We start from the raw sequence: 22,043 nt of genomic DNA, 5'->3' as shown, positions 1-22,043 counted from the left end.
TACTTGGTGGAAGAATAATCCGTTTAAAAAAAAACTGCGTGGCGATTTAAGCCACTGCTGGGACGTCTCACTAAGATCAAAGCGAAGGCTGACTTAAGGTTAAATGATTATTATTCATAATATCATCCTGTACACAGGAGTCCCCGGCAGAGCAGAGCTGGCCTGTCTCCCAGAAGGAGTCCCCTTTTTGGGAATGAGTAGACACATACAATTAATCACGCCCCTGGGACACAGCTGGGAGCGACCAGCGCACCCCCCGGCCTGGCCCGGCCCGGCCCGGCCCGGCCCGGCCCAGACAACAGTCCCGCCGTTCCGCTGTCCTGTCTCTCCCCGTCCAAAAAGAGGGGGAGCGGCTGCAGGGGGTTGGGGGTGGTGGGGGCTAGACCCTTCCTCTCGGCCCCGTCAGGACCGTAAATTCAGCGCGGGGGGGGGGGATCGATGCCGGCGCGCTGCTATCTGATAGGTTTGATTTAGGACGGGGCTCCTATCGCCATTCAGCATCTTTAACAGCCCGCGCGGAAATTAAAAGTATTGGGAGCCCGTCGCACCGAAGCACTATTAATGAAGCAGTGCGGCGCACACGCATAAAACTGGAGTGATTAAAGCAGCCTCGAAGGGCTCGGCGCGCTCTGGTGCTGATTAACGATGTCTTTCGGCTTCCAGGAGCGGTGTGTGTGTGTGTGTGTGTGTGTGTGTGTGTGTGTGTGTGTGTGTGTGTGTGTGTGTGTGTGTGTGTGTGTGTGTGTGTGCGCGCGCGTGTGTCACAGGTGATCTAGTGGCTCACGTGAATGGGAACAGATGGACAACTAGAATGAATTCAGCGCCAACACACGGAAGCTTCAGTTAATATACAATAAAATCATAATTATTTGCGAAGCAGTGGATTACTGATGACCCCCGTTTTACTACGAGCTAACGTGCTAGTGCTGTCTGCCAATATTGGGCTTGCATGTGCATATTTGCATTGCAATTTAAAGCAACTTTAACGTAACGCAAAATATATATTAAAAACGTAATCCATAAAGGTTTTCAGAACAAAATCAGTGTACAACAGTGAATGGGTTATTAGACAGGAAGGGAAGAACGGGTGCAACTGCAAGGCTGCTGGATGAAACTATTTCACACATTCCTGCTCATCATCATCATCATCATCATCATCAACAACAACAACAGCAACAGCAACAGAGAAAATGCGGAATATTCTGCGATTTTTCGTGGAGAAGCTGTGAAGCTGGCGGCGAACTCCGCCGCGCCTCCACTCCCACTCAGCCTCTCTGGGCGGCGTGCGATCGCGCGGTTTTTTTTTTTTTTCATTTTTTAAAAATAAATACGCGGCGTAGGTTGGGCATGTTCCGCCGTCTGAAGTCAAGCGAGGCGAGCGATCCGCTACTCCGAGACGGAACTCTTCACCCCCCCCAAAACACCCCCCCACCCCCCCCCCTTCTCTCTCCCCAGCACTCGAATCAATACTGGTATTCTCACTGCCGAGCGGCAACAAGAATTACAATATTAATCTGCTGACGGGGGCGTTACAGCGAGCCACAAGTCATGACGCTCGAGCGCGCCGTCTCTGGATGCCGAATAAATGCGCAGATGGAAGGGGGGGCGAGGGGGGGGGTGGGCGGGGGCGGGGGCGGGGGCGGGGGCGGGATCCAGCGCAACTCTCCCATGCAGATCTACTTCGGTATCAGCGGGGTTGGAAATGAAAACGCAATTTATTTAATTTTTTTTTGTGCGCCGTTAAAACGCACCGCTGAGGGTGTTTGTCTTCGATCCTCCCCCCCCCTCAGGCTCTCTCAGAGCAACCTGATAAAGAGAAAGGGGGGGAGGGGGGGGGGGGGAGGGGGGGGGATGTTTCACAGATGTGCACTGGATTAACAGCCAGACTGAGTTACGGCCGAGGAGGACACCAAATCCCATTCAGCCAATAATCAACACATAATAGTCCCATAAACTCCGGCCATAAACAAGGGCTGAAATTAGATGTCTCACATGCTCATGCATCATAGCTACTGGCCCGCAGACACTGGGCATCGTCGGAAGGGGCGGGGGGGGGGGGGGGGGTTGGGCCGTCTGGGGGGGGGGGGGGGGGGTTGGGCGGAGGTTTACTGACTTGTGCTTCTTCAGAGAGAGGCCCATGTGCTGCTTCATCTGCTGCAGTCCGTGGTAGTCAGTGTAGATCAGGTCAAAGGGCAAAGGTCCTGTCAGGGGGCAGCTTCCTCTTCCTGGGGGAACGCCAAGAAACCTGCAACACAAAATTGTCGGTTATTATTATTATTATTATTATTATCCTAGTAGTAGTTAGTGGTAGTTAGTAATAGTTAATAGCAATAGTAGTTAGTGGTAGTTAATAGTAGTACTAGTAACATTACTAGTAATAGTAGTAGCACTAAAGCGCATCAGAAAGTGGAAGACAGTAACAAAAGGCTGGCGTCTCTCCAGCAGCACTTTCGAAAATACACATCTGATCTGTCCGAGCGATATAATTAGACCTGTTGTTATGACAAGCCCCGCTCACAGATTACCTGCCCGCGTCATTAAGCGAGCATCTTCCATTGCGTTTCACTAGCGACTTTCGTTTACCTGAGGCCAGGAATCACAGGGGCATCATTAGCGACACAAACGAGATGCCAGAGTTAACAACTCTTCTAACACGGCCGCCATAATGTTTGGTACAATATTAATGTTATGTAAATTAGTCATCTTTAATACTTGGTCACATGTCATTTTGCATGTAATGATTGCTTGAAGCTAACTGTGGCTTGGCAATATTGGTTAAATGACCGTGACAATGACAAAGAAATGCAATGTTTCAGGTGATAGAACGGCACAGCTTGGGCTGTGCTAAGGGGACTGTCTGAGGGACGATCCCAGTTGTCCATCGAGTCACTTTAGAGCTAGCCGGCCCAATTCAGCATAATTACCTATCAAGCCACAAAATGGCCAATTTGTCAGTCCTTAACAGAAATGCATGTCGGACAGGAGAATGACACAAGAACATTAAAACAAGTCACAAATGAAAGAAAGCCACTTAGCCTGTCTTACTCCTTTGCCACGAGCTTATCAGCCCAGGAAAAAGAGGAAGTTGTTTTGTTGAAGGATTGGGCTCTGTAATTGGTTTCAAACTGCCACAGCTGCCAAAAAATGCAAAATGAGCTCCACGTGAACCTCCGCAGCACAAAAACTACAATCTGGGTTTCGACTTTCTGCTGCAATTCTTCAAAAAACCCTTCACGCCGAAATAAACTTTTGAAAATGTAAATTACGTGTCACGTGACACTGAATCATGCTAATTTGGTGACACTGGTAATTTGTATTTGTCCTAATACTGTAGCTCATTCTTCTGCCCAGTTGATTTTGCAGAGGTTAGGTCAGAACAGTGTTCACTGTGTGAACTAAACTGTGTTCTTGGCTAGAAATAGCTGTACAAAATAAGTACTGTATCTTACTGAACCTGTGTTTAGTAGTTGTCTATGACCATGAAATGCACTTTTGGTATGTCGCTTTGGATAAAAGCATCTGCCAAATAAATGTAATGTAAATGTAAATGTAATGTAATGTAAATGTAAATGTAAATGTAATGTAAATGTAATGTTAATGTAATGTAAATGTAAATGTAAATGTAAATGTAATGTAATGTAATGTAATGTAAATGTAATGTAAATGTAAATGTAATGTAAATGTAAATGTAATGTAATGCTGTGAGGGACAGGAGATGCCGGGAGATCGTGCCGTTACTATTGGTCAATGCTCTACAGCAGCCTGCTAATTCTAGGAGTCGTATCTTACGACACGCCGTAGCCTTCAAGAAAGCCAATGTGTGCCTCTAACTGGGCTTGTAACCGAAAGGTCATAGGTTCAATTCCTGGGTAGGACACTGCCGTTGTAGCATTGAGGAAAGGTACGTAGCCTGCATTGCTCTTCAGTATGTATCTAGCCGTATGAAAAATAATGATAATAAATGGATGCTGTGTAAAAAGTTGTGTAAGTCGTTCTGGATAAGAGCGTCTGCTAAATGCCTCTAATGTAATGTAATGTAATGACAAAAGGTCTAGTGGAGCAAAGCCTTACAGAAGTCACCCTTCAGGCAGACTGGGGCTTTTTACAGAAACATCGGATGTGCCGGATCCAGTCCTGAACGTTCCCTATGACAGGGACTCCCTGCCCACTCTCACTCTCACGCTCTCACAGAGCTCCTGCAGCAGAGCTTTTGTCGTACCCTCCTGCCTGTTCCGTTTTAGCCCACATAATAGCCATCGCTACAAAAGGAAAATTCAGCAGAAAAGTTCTTACAAAAGGGCTGGAAATTGACGTTCCTTTTCTGGCTTCTCGGAAACCATCACTGTGGTAGATTTCCTGAGCTGAGACAATGAGGGCGGCTAACAACCAGTAAAAAAAAATACTATTCGACAACTAATAAGAAGCGAATTGGGGGAGAGACGTTCAAGAATGAAACCACAACGGCAAAAAATAAAACATGGTCGACAGAAGCAATAACACACGCTGGATGGAAGTGGAAGATGCGTTTAGCGAGCTTTGGGGGGGACGTGAATGTTTATTTCACCTATCCTCCCTCCTGGACAAACAAACAAGAGAAGCGCAGTAAGCAGAAAGATACTGTATAGCCAGGCTAGCACAAAGGTAAGCACATTTGTATGTTCTCAGCAATAAAAAAAACTCTGAGAAAACCTACAAAGAATATAGCAAAAATGGTATGGTAGTCAGTTCGTTCTTGTCCTGAGGTTACAGATAGATAGTTGTGAGCCGGTCCTGGCCCCAGCCATTCCTAAGTAGACACCATCTAGCATACAGTAACACCTGCTCCTGAAGTACCCTGGTTTCCAACTGTCAAAAAACTTTTTTGTGCACTCTGAATATAAGCCTTTTTGATGCAGGGCTGACAGGTTTTTTTTTTTTTTTTTTTTGCCACTCAAAGAAAGGAGTAGAAAACAAGAAGCCAGACAGACTTCTGCGATGCATTGATTTCCACCAGTCCGTGCTGAAAGGGAGTCTGCCCCTCAGTTCTGTCTGGTGTCACACCACGTTAACATTTATCAGACCATTTTCTTTTCACCAGAGCGGCAGATCCATGCACTGCCCTCCCTGGAGGCGATAGTTAAGTCCATTTTAACTGCATCAGGGCGAGACCTTTGACCTGTTTGCTCTTCTAATTGATTTCGAGTTCAGCATTTCTCTTTCGAGTCTAAAGGACCCTTTATCGAAGGGCAGTATTCTATACCGTAGTTTCTTCAGATTTTTCTCGGGTACATTTATTTGAGTTTTTTTTTTTTTTAGCTTTCTCTTGTGCTTAAAGTACATCCACACAGAAGTAAGTGCCACGCTGTTCCACGCTCCAGGTGAAATGCACAATGGATTAGTCCAGATCAATCAATCAATCAATGCCATCAGTTTTTTTTTCACATTGTCAAATACAGTCCTTATGGCAGCAATATGAAAACCGGAGATTACACATAAACGCTCTATTTTCTATCTACTTAAAAGTCCTATGTACGTAACAACGGTTTGGGAAAAAAAAATCATTCCTGCTATTACAGTGAACACTCAATGCATCGTAATAACCGTGACATAAATGGTTAGAATAAAAGCAGTGCATGTCACTCGGTACAGAGACTGCTCTGTGTCTCATTTTGCTCCACACGTCATAATAAAGTCTCCCCGTCTGAAATGCAGGCAGCACTGTGGCAGCTTTTTGGCTGGACCGCAACAGCGGGGCCAGCCCTACAAACACGAATGTCTGTGACTGACTGAGTGACTGAGTGAGTGATGAAGTTACACCATTGGTTGGCCGAGTTATGAAGTTACACCATTGGTCGGCCGAGTTATGAAGTTACACCATTGGTCGGCCGAGTTATGACGTTACACCATTGGTCGGCCGAGTTATGACGTTACACCATTGGTCGGCCGAGTTATGACGTTACACCATTGGTCGGCCGAGTTATGACGTTACACCATTGGTCGGCCAGGGTCCAACCACATACTAGGTTTTGACCTGGTCTTGTTTTTTTTACGGATCATTCTGGAACACATGGACTGTCCAGCTTCCCTCTTTTCACACAAGAGATTAGCAGCTGCAGGGCAACCAGTTACCAGCCCCTCTTAAACAAAAATAAAAAATCAAATAAAAAAATTAAAAAATGCATCCGGGGCGCTTGTTTGTCAGCTGAGCCTGTCGTCCACCTCTGCCCGAAAAAAAAAAAAACATGTCAGCTGACGCTCGAGTGGAAATGGCTGCGGGCGAGCGACAGAAAGGGGCGATCCGATTCGGCGGGCAGATGCCAGCGGCTCTGCCACCCGCTCCAGCTGACACGCGGGCATTAGCATTTCAAACCGGTCTCCGCCACCGCCGCCCAGTCACACACACCTGCCACACACACCAATCACACGCACCAATCACACGCACCAGTCACACACACCTGCCACACACACCAATCACACGCACCAATCACACGCACCTGTCACACACACCTGCCACACCGCTGAGCTCCCCCAGCCCGGGTCCCTGATCGCAGGCCTGCACTCTGCCACCCCCGTTCCCCCGCTACGCTACCCCCGCCCCCACCCAGCTCGGCCTGCTGCTGTAAGCACTGGGAAACAGTCATCAGGGTCATCAAGTTTTTTTCCCTCCTTTTTTCGGCTTTGTAATGGGGAAATTATTATTTCTTTTTTTATTTTTTCTAACAAAGGCTTCATGCCCATTTGCGGGCTCACAGCATCGTCGTGGAGAGGATAATTGTCTCGTTCGGAGAATTATGCGTGACTGAGTGGAATTTTTTTACAGGCAAGGCCAGGTTTACCTCTTCGCGCACCTGCCCCCTCAACTCACCGAAACGCCGGCAGGCGCAGATCGCCCAGCCCGCGTCGCCGGAGATCCACCGAACTCAGCCGCAGCTGAAACTGTCGTCAGGGTCTGAACGAGAAAAAAAGCTGTATGACTGCAGAGAGCGCGCGCTCTGTCTGCGCCAGTCACTTACAGCAAGCACATGCAAATCCCTTTGTGCCGAAATGCACTCAATCAAACCGCGCTGCTCGTGAAGCAGACGCATAAACATGACAAATTGCTTATCGCCCAACATGACAGCCAGTCATGTCATATCCTGAAAAGCAGCGTTTAAGATACTAGACAAAAAATACCTACGTATAAGGCACTAGACAGCATAAGCAGTACTATTTGCAAAAATACTGTTATCTTCCACATATGCAAACCCTCCTTCTTCTGTGTATTTATCTGAGAAGATAAACAGCGAAACAACCACTTATCTTAACGGTAGTTAATGCCAAGGGTTTCCTTGATGCTGGAAATCGCGCAGAAAGAAAGATATCTTCAGCTCGGGAGAATGCTTCAGATAGCGATTTTAGCTTAGGAGGCATGCACAGTGTTCACTCATTCTGGCACGTCTCGCAACAAACACCACCGCGGTGTGACTAACGCTCGGAAATCTACGGAAACAAAAGAAAATAAGTGGCTTGATTAATTTACTCGAACGGATTCTCTCAAAACACCTCCTCATTATTACACTAAAAGGAATTTTTCAGATATGAAATTGCATTAGTTAGCGCCTAATTGGGTCTGTTTTCTGGCACAGAGATTTTACACAGCCCAGAGCACTCTGTTCAATTTGTTCTCTCAAAGAATCCCATTGTTCTATGTCATTAAAAGGCTTTTAGTCCAACCATGCATCCTCCTAAATCATATTATATGGCCTCTTTTGTGACTGCAACATGCAAGAGGGTGTTGCTGTGTGTGAACGTTTTTTTTTTTTTTAGTTTGTTTTTTTTTAATGTTCCCGGTAAGGGTGACACTTTGTGTCTCTGTGAGGAAAGAGGCAATTATTTAAACAGCAGGGAGTGAAACTTACAGGCACCGGCCAAGGCATGGAGGAGATAGCTTCACAATTACCCCAGCCACCTCCACTGCGTCGCATAATATGTCACCCGCATGCATGGTCGTTCACTAAAACAAATAGATTTTTTTTTTTTTTTTTTTTTTTTTTTTAAACTGCCCATGCCCCATTTTTTCTGAAGACTTACACAATAAAAGCATACCGCCTTGACCATCTATGAGCTGTTCAGACATGCAATCGTACAGAAACGACTGCCTCTCCGTGCCGTCGGCTTCCAATTCAACAGGCGGCGCCAGAAGCCCAGCACGGATGTCTGTGTCATTCAATAGGGGTCACCAGACAGGGCCACTGTAGGTTTCCGTCTGAGCAAAGGAGATTTTTTCAATCATCACAGTGGGATAAAAGAGAAAGAATTATTCTGAGGCTTCCTCTAGTTTAGTCCAGCAAGCTGAGGTATTTTACTGCTTACTCCTCAAGCAAATTTATCTCCTTAATTTAAATCTTTTCAGCACCGGAACAAATGCAACTAAACTGTGAAATAAACGGGGGCATAAAAATGAGGATTGCGTATGGGAGAGATAGATAACAAGTGGGAGAGGAGAGATTGAACTGCCACAGCCCAGCCCAGCCCGGCCCGGTCCGGCCCAGTCCAGTGCAGTCCAGTGCAGTCCAGTCCAGTCCAGTCCAGTCCAGTCCAGTCCAGCCTCGCCCAGTCCAGTCCAGCCCAGCCCCGCCCCGCCCAGTCCAGCCCCGCCCAGCCCAGCCCCGCCCAGCCCAGCCCAGCCCAGCCCAGCCCAGCCCAGTCCAGCCCAGCCCAGCCCCGCCCAGTCCAGCCCAGTCCAGTCCGGCCCAGTCCAGCCCAGCCCAGCCCAGCCCCCCCATCTCTACCCCCTGAGTACATTCGGGTGGATAGCAGTGGATGATTGGCTCACAGGTGGGTCTGCATGTGGTTGTGTTGTTGTGGTGGTGGAGAAACCCCCCCCTGCCCCCCAGCAGGTTAGGGGCCAGGCCTGCAGTGGCAGCTCTGAGTGGAGCTGAGCTGTGGTGGCCCTTCAGTGCTGTCACGGGCTGTCATTCCACTGCCTGTGTCCTCAGAGCGAGCGTGTGTGTGTGTGTGTGTGGTTGTGTGTGTGTGTGTGTGTGTGGGTGTGTGTGTGTGTTTGTGTGTGTGCCTGTGTGTGTGCATGTGTGTGTGCCTATGTGTGAGAGTGTGTGTGTGTGTGTGTGAGAGTGTGTGTGTGTGTGCCTATGTGTGAGAGTGTGTGTGTGTGTGTGTGAGAGAGAGATAGAGGATGGATAAAAGCATCTGCTAAATAAATGTAATGTAACGTAATGGCTATATTTATGTTTGTGTGTGTGTGTGTGTATTTGTGAGTGTGTGTGTGTGTGCGTGTGCGTGTGTATGTGTGCGTGTGTGCGCGCATGAGACTGTGTGTGCGAGTGTGTGTGTGTGTGTGCGTGTGTATGTGTGTGTGCGTGCGTGTGTGTGTGTGTGTGTGTGTGGGGGTGTGTGTGTGCGTGCGAGTGTGTGTGTGTGCGTGTGTATGTGTGTGTGCGTGTGCGTGTGCGTGTGCGTGTGCGTGTGCGTGTGCGTGCGCGAGTGTGTGCGTGCGTGAGAGATAGAGGATGGTGTTTCCCTGACAGCTCCAGCAGGGTGGGGCTTTGCTGTCTTCTCCCCAGGAGATGCAACAATGCCTCTCAACTGGAGGCAGAGCCCCTGGGATCAGAGACTGCACACGCTCCATTGCCCTTGTCATATACAGCACGACACGCTGCCTGTGATACTCCAGCACAATAAAACTAAATCATACACAGACGCAAATTATACACAGACGCACAGTCCACATAATGGGTTACACTACTTTAAATACACTGCACACACACAGGCCCAATGTAGAGCTTTTTTAAACATTCCTTTTTTTTTTAACCTTAAAGGTCAATATTTCTGTTGTCCTTCGCCGACCGTACAGGGACACCTACCCACGCGATTACGTTAAAAGCACAGCCCGAGGAAGCGTCAGCGTTCCTTCCAGACTAATTTGCGATTATCCCCGTCGCACACGTTTAAATCAGCCCAGATAAACAGACGTGACAGTAATAATAGTGAAATATACCGTCTTTCTCTTTTGGCTGGCCAGGGCAGAGGCAGTCGACGGGACTTCGACCGTGCGGAGACAAGCCCACGCTTCGTCGCGGCCCCCCAGGTAGAACCCCCCCCCCCCCGCCTCCTTCCCCCGCCCGGAGCGATTTCCAGGCCGCAGTGGAGGAAGCCAGTCCCGCTGGCAGGGGGCTCATGCATCACTCTGATTGGACAGTTATTTACACTGTGAGCTGGCACGGGAGGCCGGACCTCAATAAGAGAAAGAGGGGAGGAGGAGGAGGAGGAGGAGAGAGAGAGAGAGAATGATTCTCACGTGGACCACCACAGACCCAGAGCAAGGCCCTCAGCTGCTGCCCCAGTGCATCATGGGAGAGAGCATACGCGGGTGGCCCTCTGAGTCAAATTGTTGCCAACAGCATGATGTGAATGCTTGACGCGAAAGTTTTTTCCCTATTAATTTTTCCTCTCTCCACAAGGCCTGCCAGAAATAATACAATGACTGACAGATGGAGAGATGGAGAGAAATGTTTTGGATTGTATCTGTGTTTTTCCCCGCATATGCATATATCCATAATTATCTCGCTAACTTTTTCTTTTTTTTTTCCCTTTGGCAAAACACTTTCCCGCTGTCAGCAAACAGTGACTTGGAACTCCAGTCAAATCTCTCTAAATCACGATAAATAAGGTTTCACAGTTTCTCAGCCTGATTCTGAAGAATGTACGGTATTACTGTACACGCTGTGACTAATAGAATTTTATATAGATTCCTTCTGAGGCAGCACCCATTTATAAAGTGGCTGGTCAATCCGTTTGCATTTCAGGGACATTTCATGAAACTGCTGCCATCATGTATGTGTGTGTGTGTGTGTGTGTGTGTGTGGGTGTGGGTGTGTGGGCGTGTGTGTGTGCGAGCATGCGTGTGTGTGTGTGTGTGTGTGTGTGTAAGCGTGCGAGCATGCGTGCACGTGTGTGTGTGTGTGTGTGTGTGTGCGAGCATGCGTGCAGTGTGTGTGTGTGTGTGTGTGCGAGCATGCGTGCACGTGTGTGTGTGTGTGTGTGTGTGTGTGTTTTATATGTGTAGTAGTGTTTGAAAAGCATGGCGACTGGATGCCAAATCCTGCGGACTCAAGGCATGTCTTGTCTGGGCCATGCAGAGGCCTTTTGAGTGGCAGGTGCTCAAAGAGAGGAAAGGGCACACGAACACAGAAAACTGTTTTTTCATCCAGTTACCCTACAGAACAGGTTTTACCAAAATTAATGAATGAAAATCAATGACAGCAACAATAATATAAATACAATATTAAAAAAATCAAATTAAAGGGGCACATCTGGCACTTGGGGCACAAGTTCGAGCCCCCCCCCCCCCCATCCTCGTCCCTCGCGTGCCTGGGTCTTGGCGCAGGCGGAAATCCTCACAGATCAGGACTGACATCGTTTCTGACGCAGGCTATGAAAAGCAAGCAGCGTGTGATTCGGTTTGGGTCACAGACACTTGGTTCAGATTTACTGACACGTGTCTGTTCTGCCTCTGTCAGCTCCAGTTCTTTAGCCTGTCGAAGCAACGAAGACAGACGTGTTCCTGAACATGCAAACCTGAACACACTGCCCACAGACCTGAGCACACAGACCCGAACACACAGTCCTGAACACACAAACCAGCTGACCAATCATGGGCAACGAGAAGGAGTGGGATGTGCTCCAGGCAGACGTGCATGTACACAAACACGCATGCACGCACACACACACACACAAACGCAAGCACGCATGCACGTACACACACACATACAAACGCAAGCACGCATGCAAGCACACACACACACACACAAACGCAAGCACGCATACACACATGCACACACATGCACACACCCACGCACACACACACACACACACACACACAAACGCAAGCAAGCATGCACACACATGCACGCACCCACGCACACGCCTACACACACACACACACACACACACACACACACACACACACTCTCTCACTCACACACACACACACACACACACACACGCACATTCACGCAGGTAACCGCCCTTTGGCTGTCTCACCCATTTGATATTTCCAGGATTTCAAATTTCAGAAATCATTTCAATTAAGCACAGCAGATAATGATCAAACAGCCTGCTGGCAGTACCCGTGATGACATGCGCACATGCTGATAAAAGGTTTAAGGAGCACGTAGCTACACTGCCTGCGTAAACAAACCAAAAATAAATCTTTGAGAAGCATCTCTGTTTTTTTTCTCTCTTAACTCACAAGAGCCAACACACTGGTGCAAAGACAATCCGCAAGCAGACACTAAAGCCATCCTCGACAGATCAAGTGCTGAAATGAGTCTCATTACAGAACGTCTGTACAAATAGCACAAAAGATTGTTATTACTTTCTGGTTGTCTGCATCTCGCATAATACAATTACATCCCCAGTTTGCTGCAAGTGCAAGTCAGATTTATTACTTATTGCAAACAAACAGATCTACCCACTCAACTTAATTTCAAGCCCGGCTGCTCTCAGATGGGTCAATTTGTTCTTATTGAGATATGGACATTTCCTCTCAGAATGACATTAGTTTGACCCCACTTTTAGGGTTAATCTCTGTGTAAAGAAAAAGGATGCGGACGTGGCCGGTGTCAATCAAAGACATGTGGGAAAACATCAGGCAAATCTTATTACTGTGAAATGGGAGACGACAGGATCCTTCAAAAAAACATAACGGTGGAACATAGTCTCCCTGGGGCGACAATACGTCGTTTATCCTACTCCACGGCAGTTTGAATTCATGACGGAGCTCCGCACGGAAGATAGCAAGTTCAAATTTCGGACAAACCGCTTTAGCTTTCGATTGTGAAACAACGACCGTGTTTGCTCTGAAACGAAGAGACCCTACGAAAGAAACAAAATGAACAAATACCAACCCCAAAGCACATAATTGCATTTTACAAGGCTCACAAAACCTCTACACGTTCCCCGCCCCCCCCCCCCCCCCCCCAAGAACCTTAATTGGATTTGTAAATGGCTCAGAACGCGAATTGCCGCGGCGATAGATCTGCATTTTACTGCAAGCAGCTGAAAATGAACAGCAGTAAAAATAAATAAATAAATAAATAAATAAATAAATAAACAAAATAAAAAAACCCCACCATGGGTCCGTATTACACCAGAGAGAACACGTCTGCTCAGGCTGTCTGCTGGCGAAGCCTACGAGATCAGGGGAGGGAGAGATGGAAATACCGTCGCCGGTCCCCCCCCCCCCTAATACAAAACTAAAAACGGAGAACAAGCGGAGAGTGCACACATCGCGTTAACCTGGGAAATAATTTAACGGGCCCTCGTTCCTCAGCCTCTTTAATCACCTGGAGCGCAGCCAGGACACGAAGAGCCCGAATCGGTCCTGACAGAGCGCGAGGAAGGGGTCCCCACGCCCGCTTAACGGGTTTTCGCAGCCCAGCGCAGGGTAGGGGCGGGGCGGGGAGGGAGGGGAGGGGAGGGAGGGGAGGGGACGGCGTCAGACAGCCGGGGCCGAGGTGTGAGCGCCAGGGGAGAGAGAGACCCGCGGCCGCCGAACAGCGTCAGCGCGGACCGCTCCCATTACAGTACATTACATTACATTAGAGGCATTTAGCAGATGCTCTTATCCAGAGCAAATTACACAACTTTTACATTACATCCACTTATACAGCTGGATATATACTGAAGCAATTCAGGTTAAGTACCTTACTCAAGGGTACAATGGCCGTGTCCTAGCCAGGACATCGAACCCATGACCTTTCGGTTACAAGCCCAGTTCCTTACCCACTGTGCTACACTGCCGCCCGCCGTGCTACACCGTTCGCTACGGGCGATCGCTCACTGAGTGTCCCAGCGGGGCAGTGGAGAGGAGGGAGGGAGGTGAGGGAGGGAGGGAGGGAGTGATGGAGGTGAGGGAGGTGAGGGAGGGAGGGAGGGAGGGGAGGGAGGTGAGGGAGGGAGGTGAGGCGGCTCCTCCACACGTCAGCTTCAGAGAGTGAAGCGCGCGTCGTCTCACCAAACGCCAGAGCGAAACAAACCTGCTTCCTGCTCGCGCTGCCAACGGGTGTTTCTGGATAAGGTCACCAAAAACGGTCAGACCGGCCACGCTCTGAGTCAAACAGGTTCTGACGTGTGCGCCCCCGTGCGGTGCATCAGGCATCGGTGCATCCTCTTATTGGGGGGGGGGGGGGGCTATGTGGGGCAGGAAAGGTGAATCAGTACCGCCTCTTCTACCTTCAAGGATTTTATTTTGGAACATGTGAAAACTTTATTGGACTTGAAATGCACCTGGCTGAACCCCCTGCCCATCACGCAGGGGTCTGCTCTGAATGGAGGCTGTGCTGTCTCTCTCCAATCTGAACTGGACTCTTAACGAGCCCAGGCGCCACAGAGTAACGCGGGAGGAGGTGAAACCAGCACTGGAGCAAGTCATCACACATCGCACATCACCGTAGCTGACACACCCAGCTGAGCGTCGTCCAATCACCGACCAGGGAACAGCACACTGGTATCACCGCAGCAGAGCATCGTCCAATCACTGACCAGGGAACAGCACACTGGTATCACTGCAGCAGAGCATCGTCCAATCACTGACCAGAAAACAGCACACTGGTATCACCACAGTGGACACGCCCAAAGGAGCATCGTCCAACCACTGACCAGGGAACAGCACACTGGTATCACCGCAGCAGAGCATCGTCCAATCACTGACCAGGGAACAGCACACTGGTACCACCACAGCTGAGCATCGTCCAATCACTGACCAGGGAGCAGCACACTGGTATCACCACAGCTGAGCATCGTCCAATCACTGACCAGGGAACAGCACACTGGTATCACCGCAGCAGAGCATCGTCCAATCACTGACCAGGGAACAGCACACTGTTATCACCGCAGGTATCAGCAGACTGGGGAAAAAACTCCACAACGGGCCCTCATTTCACACGCAGGTACACGTCAAACAGGTGCAGCAGAAGGCTCGCGACACAAAACTGTGAAATGTTCAGCTGTTAACAAGCGCATAGTTTCAGCGGCAGCTGCGAAATGCTAAGAAGCGGTTTCACGAGCGCACCAGCCTGCGGTAAAAGAACGAGCGAAACATCCCCGGGAGTGCATTTCGCTACCATAGGCACTTTTAAGTGGGTTACAGGAGATGAAATTACCCAGCGCGCTACGGCTGCTGTACATTTACAAAACACCGCAATGAGCCGCCGCCGTTTAATCCCACAGTCGTGCCAACAACGGAGTCCCAATTCTCTGTTCTTCGCCAAAAAAAAAAAGCAGACAAAAAGTCTCGCACAGGCACTATTGTAAAAAAATTGAAATATCGGCAAGCTGCTTAAAAGTTCAGCGCTAGATGGGCTGGAAGGGGTATCAGATGCAATGCAGTGACAGCAAAAGTGAGTACAGCGAAAGCAAAGTAAATAATTGATTTTTAAAAAGTTACGTTGAAGACCTTCGGATGTGTACAAAATGGCCGCCCGTCACAGAAAGACAAGCTTCTTCACGGCGGGACCGCAGAGCAACACCGGCCCATTCCTTACAGTGGCCCTACACAAAGCTGCTCTTACAGCGGCCCTACACAAAGCTGCTCTTACAGCGGCCCTACACAAAGCTGCTCTTACAGCGGCCCTACACAAAGCTGCTCTTACAGTGGCCCTACACAAAGCTGCTCTTACAGCGGCCCTACACAAAGCTGCTCTTACAGCGGCCCTACACAAAGCTGCTCTTACAGTGGCCCTACACAAAGCTGCTCTTACAGCGGCCCTACACAAAGCTGCTCTTACAGCGGCCCTACACAAAGCTGCTCTTACAGCGGCCCTACACAAAGCTGCTCTTACAGCGGCCCTACACAAAGCTGCTCTTACAGCGGCCCTACACAAAGCTGTTCTTACAGTGGCCCTACACAAAGCTGCTCATACAGCGGCCCTACACAAAGCTGCTCTTACAGCAGCCCTACACAAAGCTGCTCATACAGCGGCCCTACACAAAGCTGCTCTTACAGCGGCCCTACACAATGCTGCTCTTACAGTGGCCCTACACAAAGCTGCTCTTACAGCGGCCCTACACAAAGCTGCTCTTACAGTGGCCCTACACAAAGCTGCTCTTACAGTGGCCCTACACAAAGCTGCTCTTACAGTGGCCCTACACAAAGCCGCTCTTACAGCGGCCCTACACAAAGCTGCTCTTACAGCGGCCCTACACAAAGCTGCTCTTACAGCGGACCTACACAAAGCTGCTCTTACAGTGGCCCTACACAAAGCTGCTCTTACAGCGGACCTACACAAAGCTGCTCTTACAGCGGCCCTACACAAAGCCGCTCTTACAGCGGCCCTACACAAAGCTGCTCTTACAGTGGCCCTACACAAAGCTGCTCTTACAGTGGCCCTACACAAAGCTGCTCTTACAGCGGCCCTACACAAAGCTGCTCTTACAGCGGCCCTACACAAAGCTGCTCTTACAGCGGCCCTACACAAAGCTGCTCTTACAGCGGCCCTACACAAAGCTGCTCTTACAGCGGCCCTACACAAAGCTGCTCATACAGCGGCCCTACACAAAGCTGTCCTTACAGTGGCCCTACACAAAGCTGCTCTTACAGTGCGAAGCAAAAAAAAAAAAAAAAAAAGCAATAAGGCTGCAAAATGACAAATGTCTGCAGCAGAGCCGGGCGGCGCTAAAAACAACATTAACCTTGTTTTCCGGGGGCCCGATAAGCCCTTCAAACCGGAGACGGACGGCGGAGAAAAAGCGGAGGCGAAACGCAGTCCGGTGGAGTTTGTGCTTACAGCGCGAGCTCTGATGAAGGAGCAGGGAGAGGAGCGGAGGCAACAAAACAAAAAAAACACTCGGATCTCGCCGCCGCCAGCACCGCTTTAGAGACAATTGCGTAATTGCACCGGACGCCGTTGCCGACGGCAGCAGCCCCCGAGGCGTGTAATGACAGGGGGCGCCGGGCTCCTTTGAGAAGGTCACCGTGGGCAGGCCGTGGGTTTTTCGGGTTTAATGCAGTGCGCCAGCGACAAGGCCCGCAGGCGCTCGGGGTAACTCCAGAGCCAGGACCCACCAAAAACCTTCCCCTCCGAGAGAGAGAGCGCTCAAATATTTATGACGCCATTTTCACCGAAACGAAAACCTTTCCCTCAGATGCGTATTTATTTTTTATTTTTTTCAGGAAAATAGTTTTTTATATAGTTTTTTTTTTTCTTCTGTTTCCTTCCGCCCTGACTCATAAGGTGCCTGACGGGGGGGGGGGGGGGGGGGTTGGGGGGGGCTGAAACGGCAGAGGCCGCCATTTCCGCCACAGAGGACGCGCACGGCTGCCTCCGCTCTGCCCCGCCATGGGCGGGCGGGCGGGCAGGAAGGGGCCATCAGCGGGGGCGACGAATGCTGCCGCCGCCGCCGCTGCTGTTAACAGGTTTTTCAAACCAATTCATCCTTTCTTTCCCGCCAGACAGATCGCAAAAAAGTTGGGGGGGGAAAATAGGGAAGTAATTACAATTCAGACTGGAATGAGCTTAATGAAGCAGAACCGCTCAACTGCAGATGGAATCTGGGTCCGTGAAAGACAACAATTTAAATGGATTGCACCGAGGCCGACTGAGGATGGAGGGAGGGAGGGAGGGAGGGAGGGAGGGCACCGGCAGGGTTGTCGTGACTAATGTGAGGCTGCTGTCGCAGTGTATAATTCTTCCCAGTGTATCATTACTTCCTGGACATTTCCTGATCTGTCGCTCGACAGTACATCATAAATTAAGTCTCCCTAGCTACTAGCTACTACCTAGCACTGAACTGTATTTACTATATGCGCGCTAGGCTAGCTAGCAATCTACCACTGGGTTGGTTATTCTCAGTAGTATTTGTATAATTAACCCGTTAATAAGCATTTATAAAAGAAACGTGTCCATTTTGTAGTAGCAGGTATACACGACGTGCTTAAGTACACTTAATAACGTTTAAAGGTATGTATCAATAGCTGTTTGCAAGCTAACCAGTTTATTCCATACACCGTAAAAAAAAATTCATACACTAGAATTAATGCTACGTAGGGCAGCAGTGAAGCTATCTACAGACCTTGGTAAGGCTCAAAAAGCTAGCCGGCCTCAAAAGTGTCATCTGATTGAACATTGCTCAACTTCCTGTACATGTTAGATTGACAGGAAATCATACATCCCAATGCTCTGCTTCGACCAATCAAAGCCAGCGTCACACGGGAGCGGCAGAGTTCCGCGGGTGAGCTGCACGGCCTCAGCTGTCAGCACTGCGCACCACTTCCTGTCCGCCGCGCAGTCAGGCGTGAGCTCCCCCCCCCCCGGCGAGAGGGGAGGGCTCTGCACGGGGCGGGCGGGGTTCAGAGACCCGACGGCCATCGCCTAGCAACCGCAGCATCGCGTCTCAGCTCCCTGCCCGGCGAGTCCTGATTTGCCGTTTCGCGAGCGACGGCTAATTACCTGTCTCTTTTCGCGAGGAGCGCGAGGAGCGCCTATCCGAAGTGACAGCCTTCCGTGCTGCTTGACTTGAACTCAGCCCTGTACTGCTCCGGGCTCTTCCAGAGCGAGGCATGTGATGTTCCTGCCAAATATGATGTCAGAAGCAGTAAATCTCCCTCTCAATTATCCCTCCCTCCCTCTCTCTCTCCCTCCCTCCCTCCCTCCGCAGCGAGTTGAGATGTATTTCTCTCTCTTCTATCTTTCTTACATTCAGCCAGAAGCTGCTGAAGTGAGGCAGCACCCAGAGGCAAGGGCAAGAGGCAGATCTAAAAAAAATCTAATTTCTCACAAAAATAGGTGCTGTCCAGAAACTCAATTGAGGTTCGCCACTCCTGCCCAGAAGCACCCCGAACTCAGGACAATAAAAACTCCAGAACTTTTTAGGCCCTGTAGATAACGCAGCGCTGGACGCGTGAAGCCAGCGCGCTATTAAACTGAAGAGGGAATTTCACAGTGGTGATGTTGGAACGGGGGCAGTTCTTCTCACAGAAATATTACACAATGGCCGCAAAGACCAAAGTGATCATTACGTTCATTCTTCATCTGTGGCGCAGTATGAAAGCATGCAGTCGATTGTTTAAATATTAATATACATTTAAATGTATTCACAACAAATGCAGCTCAAAGCTGTGAGTGATTGTTTATCACAAAAATGCTAATTAGGTTATAGGTTGATATATTTTTTCCATACAATTATCCTCAATACCTTGGACAAAAGCCACCCATATTTCAGCACCAGGTAATTATATACATATGACCACACATAATATTTAACAATATTAGATACAGCAAATAATAAACATGAACAAAGATCCTGTTAATACAAAAAGCAGAGTACTTCAATGTCTGCTATATTTTTCTATATATAAATATACATATGGAGGGATTTATAGGTACAGATGAATTTTTAATAATTGAATGCATTAAATATTTTAACTGGCTTCATATACAGGAAGCCCCAAGAGGCTGTCTTTACCCGTTTCCAATAAAAAGAAAGGGAGAGTTTTTTATTTTTACATTCGTTTGTGGTGCAGCTGACTGTGGAAAACGATTCCCGTTCAGAAATCAGGGAAACGGCCTCTTCAGACTGACAAAAAGAAATAAAAAATAAAATAAATAAATAAATAATAAATAATCAAATCAGCATGGATAGGGGAGGCAATTTAACAGCGCACAAAAGGAGACAGGAAGCGACAGATTAAGCACAATTATGCGGCACAAAGCAGCCGCTCGGAGGCCTCTGCGGCATTCCCCGTAATCTTCCGTCGCATCCTAACGCGTGAAAAGATGGAAAAAATTAACCGTCCGCGAATCGCCAGCACCAGGAGGACCTTCAATGCCCGCATCTAAAAAAGAACATTCCAGACTTCTAGTTCCCCGCTTTTTATTCCTCTGCACGATCTCCAGCACTTTATAGGGGGGGGGGGGAATGCAATTTGAATAGATACAACCCAAGGGGATTCTGTGGGGAGGGGGGGGGGGGGGGGGGAAGCAAGTCTACATAACAATGTGTCAGTTTACGATGAACAGAGGAGAAAGATTGAGAGAAACGCTTTCCCTCTGTTCATTACCGGTTCTGGGGGGGGAAGAATTTATGAGCGTTCCGGTGCCGCTCTCTTACTGGCCTATTTAAACAGACAGCACTGTAAATATAAAAGATGGATGCTTTCCTTATTTTTCTCCGTGAGCGGAGCAACTATTTTCACGGGTATGAAAAATCTAATTGGCTTCAAATTGCCCCTCATTGTCATCATGCTATTCTATTATCTATCAAACGCAACACCGCCGATTCGGGAAAGCAATCACAAGCCGCGTTCAGCTTCCTCAGAACTGCGCCCGACTACGGAGAGACTTACTGCCCCGTAACCTGCGTTCAGTTTATTCAGAGTACACTGCACCCCCCCGCCCCACCCCATAGCAAGCCATCACACTGCATCTGCAGCCTACGCAGTTCCTGCTCTCCAGAGCCCACCAAGGACTCGGTCACGCAAAATCCCCCTTCCCACTCCGGGGAGAGCCTCGCTCCAAGGACGGATCAGAGTGGCATCGGGTCTCCTCGCATTTGCCTCTCTTTAGATCCCAGGGTAGACACAGGCAACATGAAACTTCAAAAACCTCAAGGTACAAACAGAACTACGGAATAAATGGCAATAGGTGCTTTTAACACACACACACACACACACACACACACATCTTTATGTACTCACGCATGCACGCACACACACAAACCAGGGAGGGTCCCTGATAAACCTTCGATACCCAGGGCTGCTCTCCGTAATCCTCGTAAGACAGAGTAATGCTATACACAGCAATCAGCTAGCGACCCGCACAGCTCTGCTCCCTGCAAGCCAACGACACCTTCAGAGCCGTCTGTCTGGTGATGTCATCACAGCTCAGTGGGAGAGCTGACCTTTTCGGGGGGGGGGGGGGGGGGGGTCCCTGGGGAAGGCACTCCTGAAGCATTCACTTGCAGACTCCGTTCTGAGCCCACACCCCCCCCCCCCCCCCGTTGCACTAGCTCAGGCCCACAGCTCCACAGTGCTGCACATAGCGGGCTAGCCCATTAATAAAAGTTAATTACATCACACGGACCAGGAAAACTAATGAAAACCTTTCCGGGAAGCAATACGTTATCGTGACTTTAACGATGACGCATCGCCCGCCGAACGAGAGAGGGACTGAAGCTAGCGGCGTTACCTTAGCAACGCGCGGACCAGCCCACACACAGGAAAGGAGGTGTACGTACTGCCGCTATTTCTGCTGAAAAGCAAATGAATATAGAAAAAAAAAAAAGAACGGTTTTCCTTTGGGAGACGAGGCACGCAAGCAGTCAGCATTGCGAGAGCGGACCTAGGACACTGTAACCGTGACACACGCGAGGATCCAGCGGAATAAATAAAGCCCCCCTGGGTTTTATTTCGTGGCCCAGAATGCACTGCAGCTCTTCCTGCTGTGAAGCGATCAGCCCTGGGAGCAAGGTCATCAGAGGGGTCTCCGCCTGGCTGCGTGTGTTGCGAGGCGCGCCTCATTTCCACAGTCTCAGATAATCGGCCCCTCGGTGACCAATTACAGAGCAGCGCTGCGAGCTCTGCAGCCAATCGCCGTCTTCGTCTTTGGCCCCTTTCAAAGACGGCCCGAGCGCAACGTGCGTTTTCCTGCCATCGGATGCCCAAGTCGTACTTTCGTTTCATCATCTATTGCGGTAGTTATGAGGGTAATTTCAGCAACGCCCCCCCAAGTCCACCACCTACCCCAGTTGACCTCAACCTCCACCACCCCCCCCCCACGCAAGTCCACCAACCCCCCAGTCCACCTCCATTACCCCCCCCCGCCCCCCCACTCCTGGCCACCACCACCCCAGTCCACCTCCAACCCTCCCTTCCAGTCCAACCCCCCCCCTCCACCCCCCCCCCCCCCCCGTTGCCGTCTCTGACAATGTGGGAGTAGACGAGTGAGCCTCGGTGCTGAGCTCCACATTTGGGCTCTTTCCAGGACGGCCCCCGACGAGGCTCTCAGATCGATACAGCACCGCGCCGCCTCAGAATCCAGAAACGGGATGAACACCTCGCTCCTGGT

The 22,043-nt window shown here is 49.5% G+C and overlaps 1 protein-coding gene across 4 annotated transcripts in view; it reads right to left on the bottom strand.

Moving 5' to 3' along the window:
• The window catches only part of LOC118219591 (alpha-1,6-mannosylglycoprotein 6-beta-N-acetylglucosaminyltransferase B), a 134,569-nt gene that overhangs the window by 40,035 nt on the left and 72,491 nt on the right, over nt 1-22,043 (bottom strand). For all 4 annotated transcript variants that reach the window (XM_035402878.1, XM_035402881.1, XM_035402879.1 and 1 more), the window contains one exon: nt 2,114-2,245. In XM_035402878.1, the coding sequence (XP_035258769.1) occupies nt 2,114-2,245 (132 nt within the window). The remainder of the gene's footprint in view (nt 1-2,113; nt 2,246-22,043) is intronic.

This window comes from Anguilla anguilla, chromosome 2 (assembly GCF_013347855.1).
Source record: "Anguilla anguilla isolate fAngAng1 chromosome 2, fAngAng1.pri, whole genome shotgun sequence".
NCBI lineage: Eukaryota > Metazoa > Chordata > Actinopteri > Anguilliformes > Anguillidae > Anguilla > Anguilla anguilla.
The sequence above is the reverse complement of the archived record's forward strand: the minus strand, read 5'-3'. Positions and strand labels throughout refer to the sequence as shown.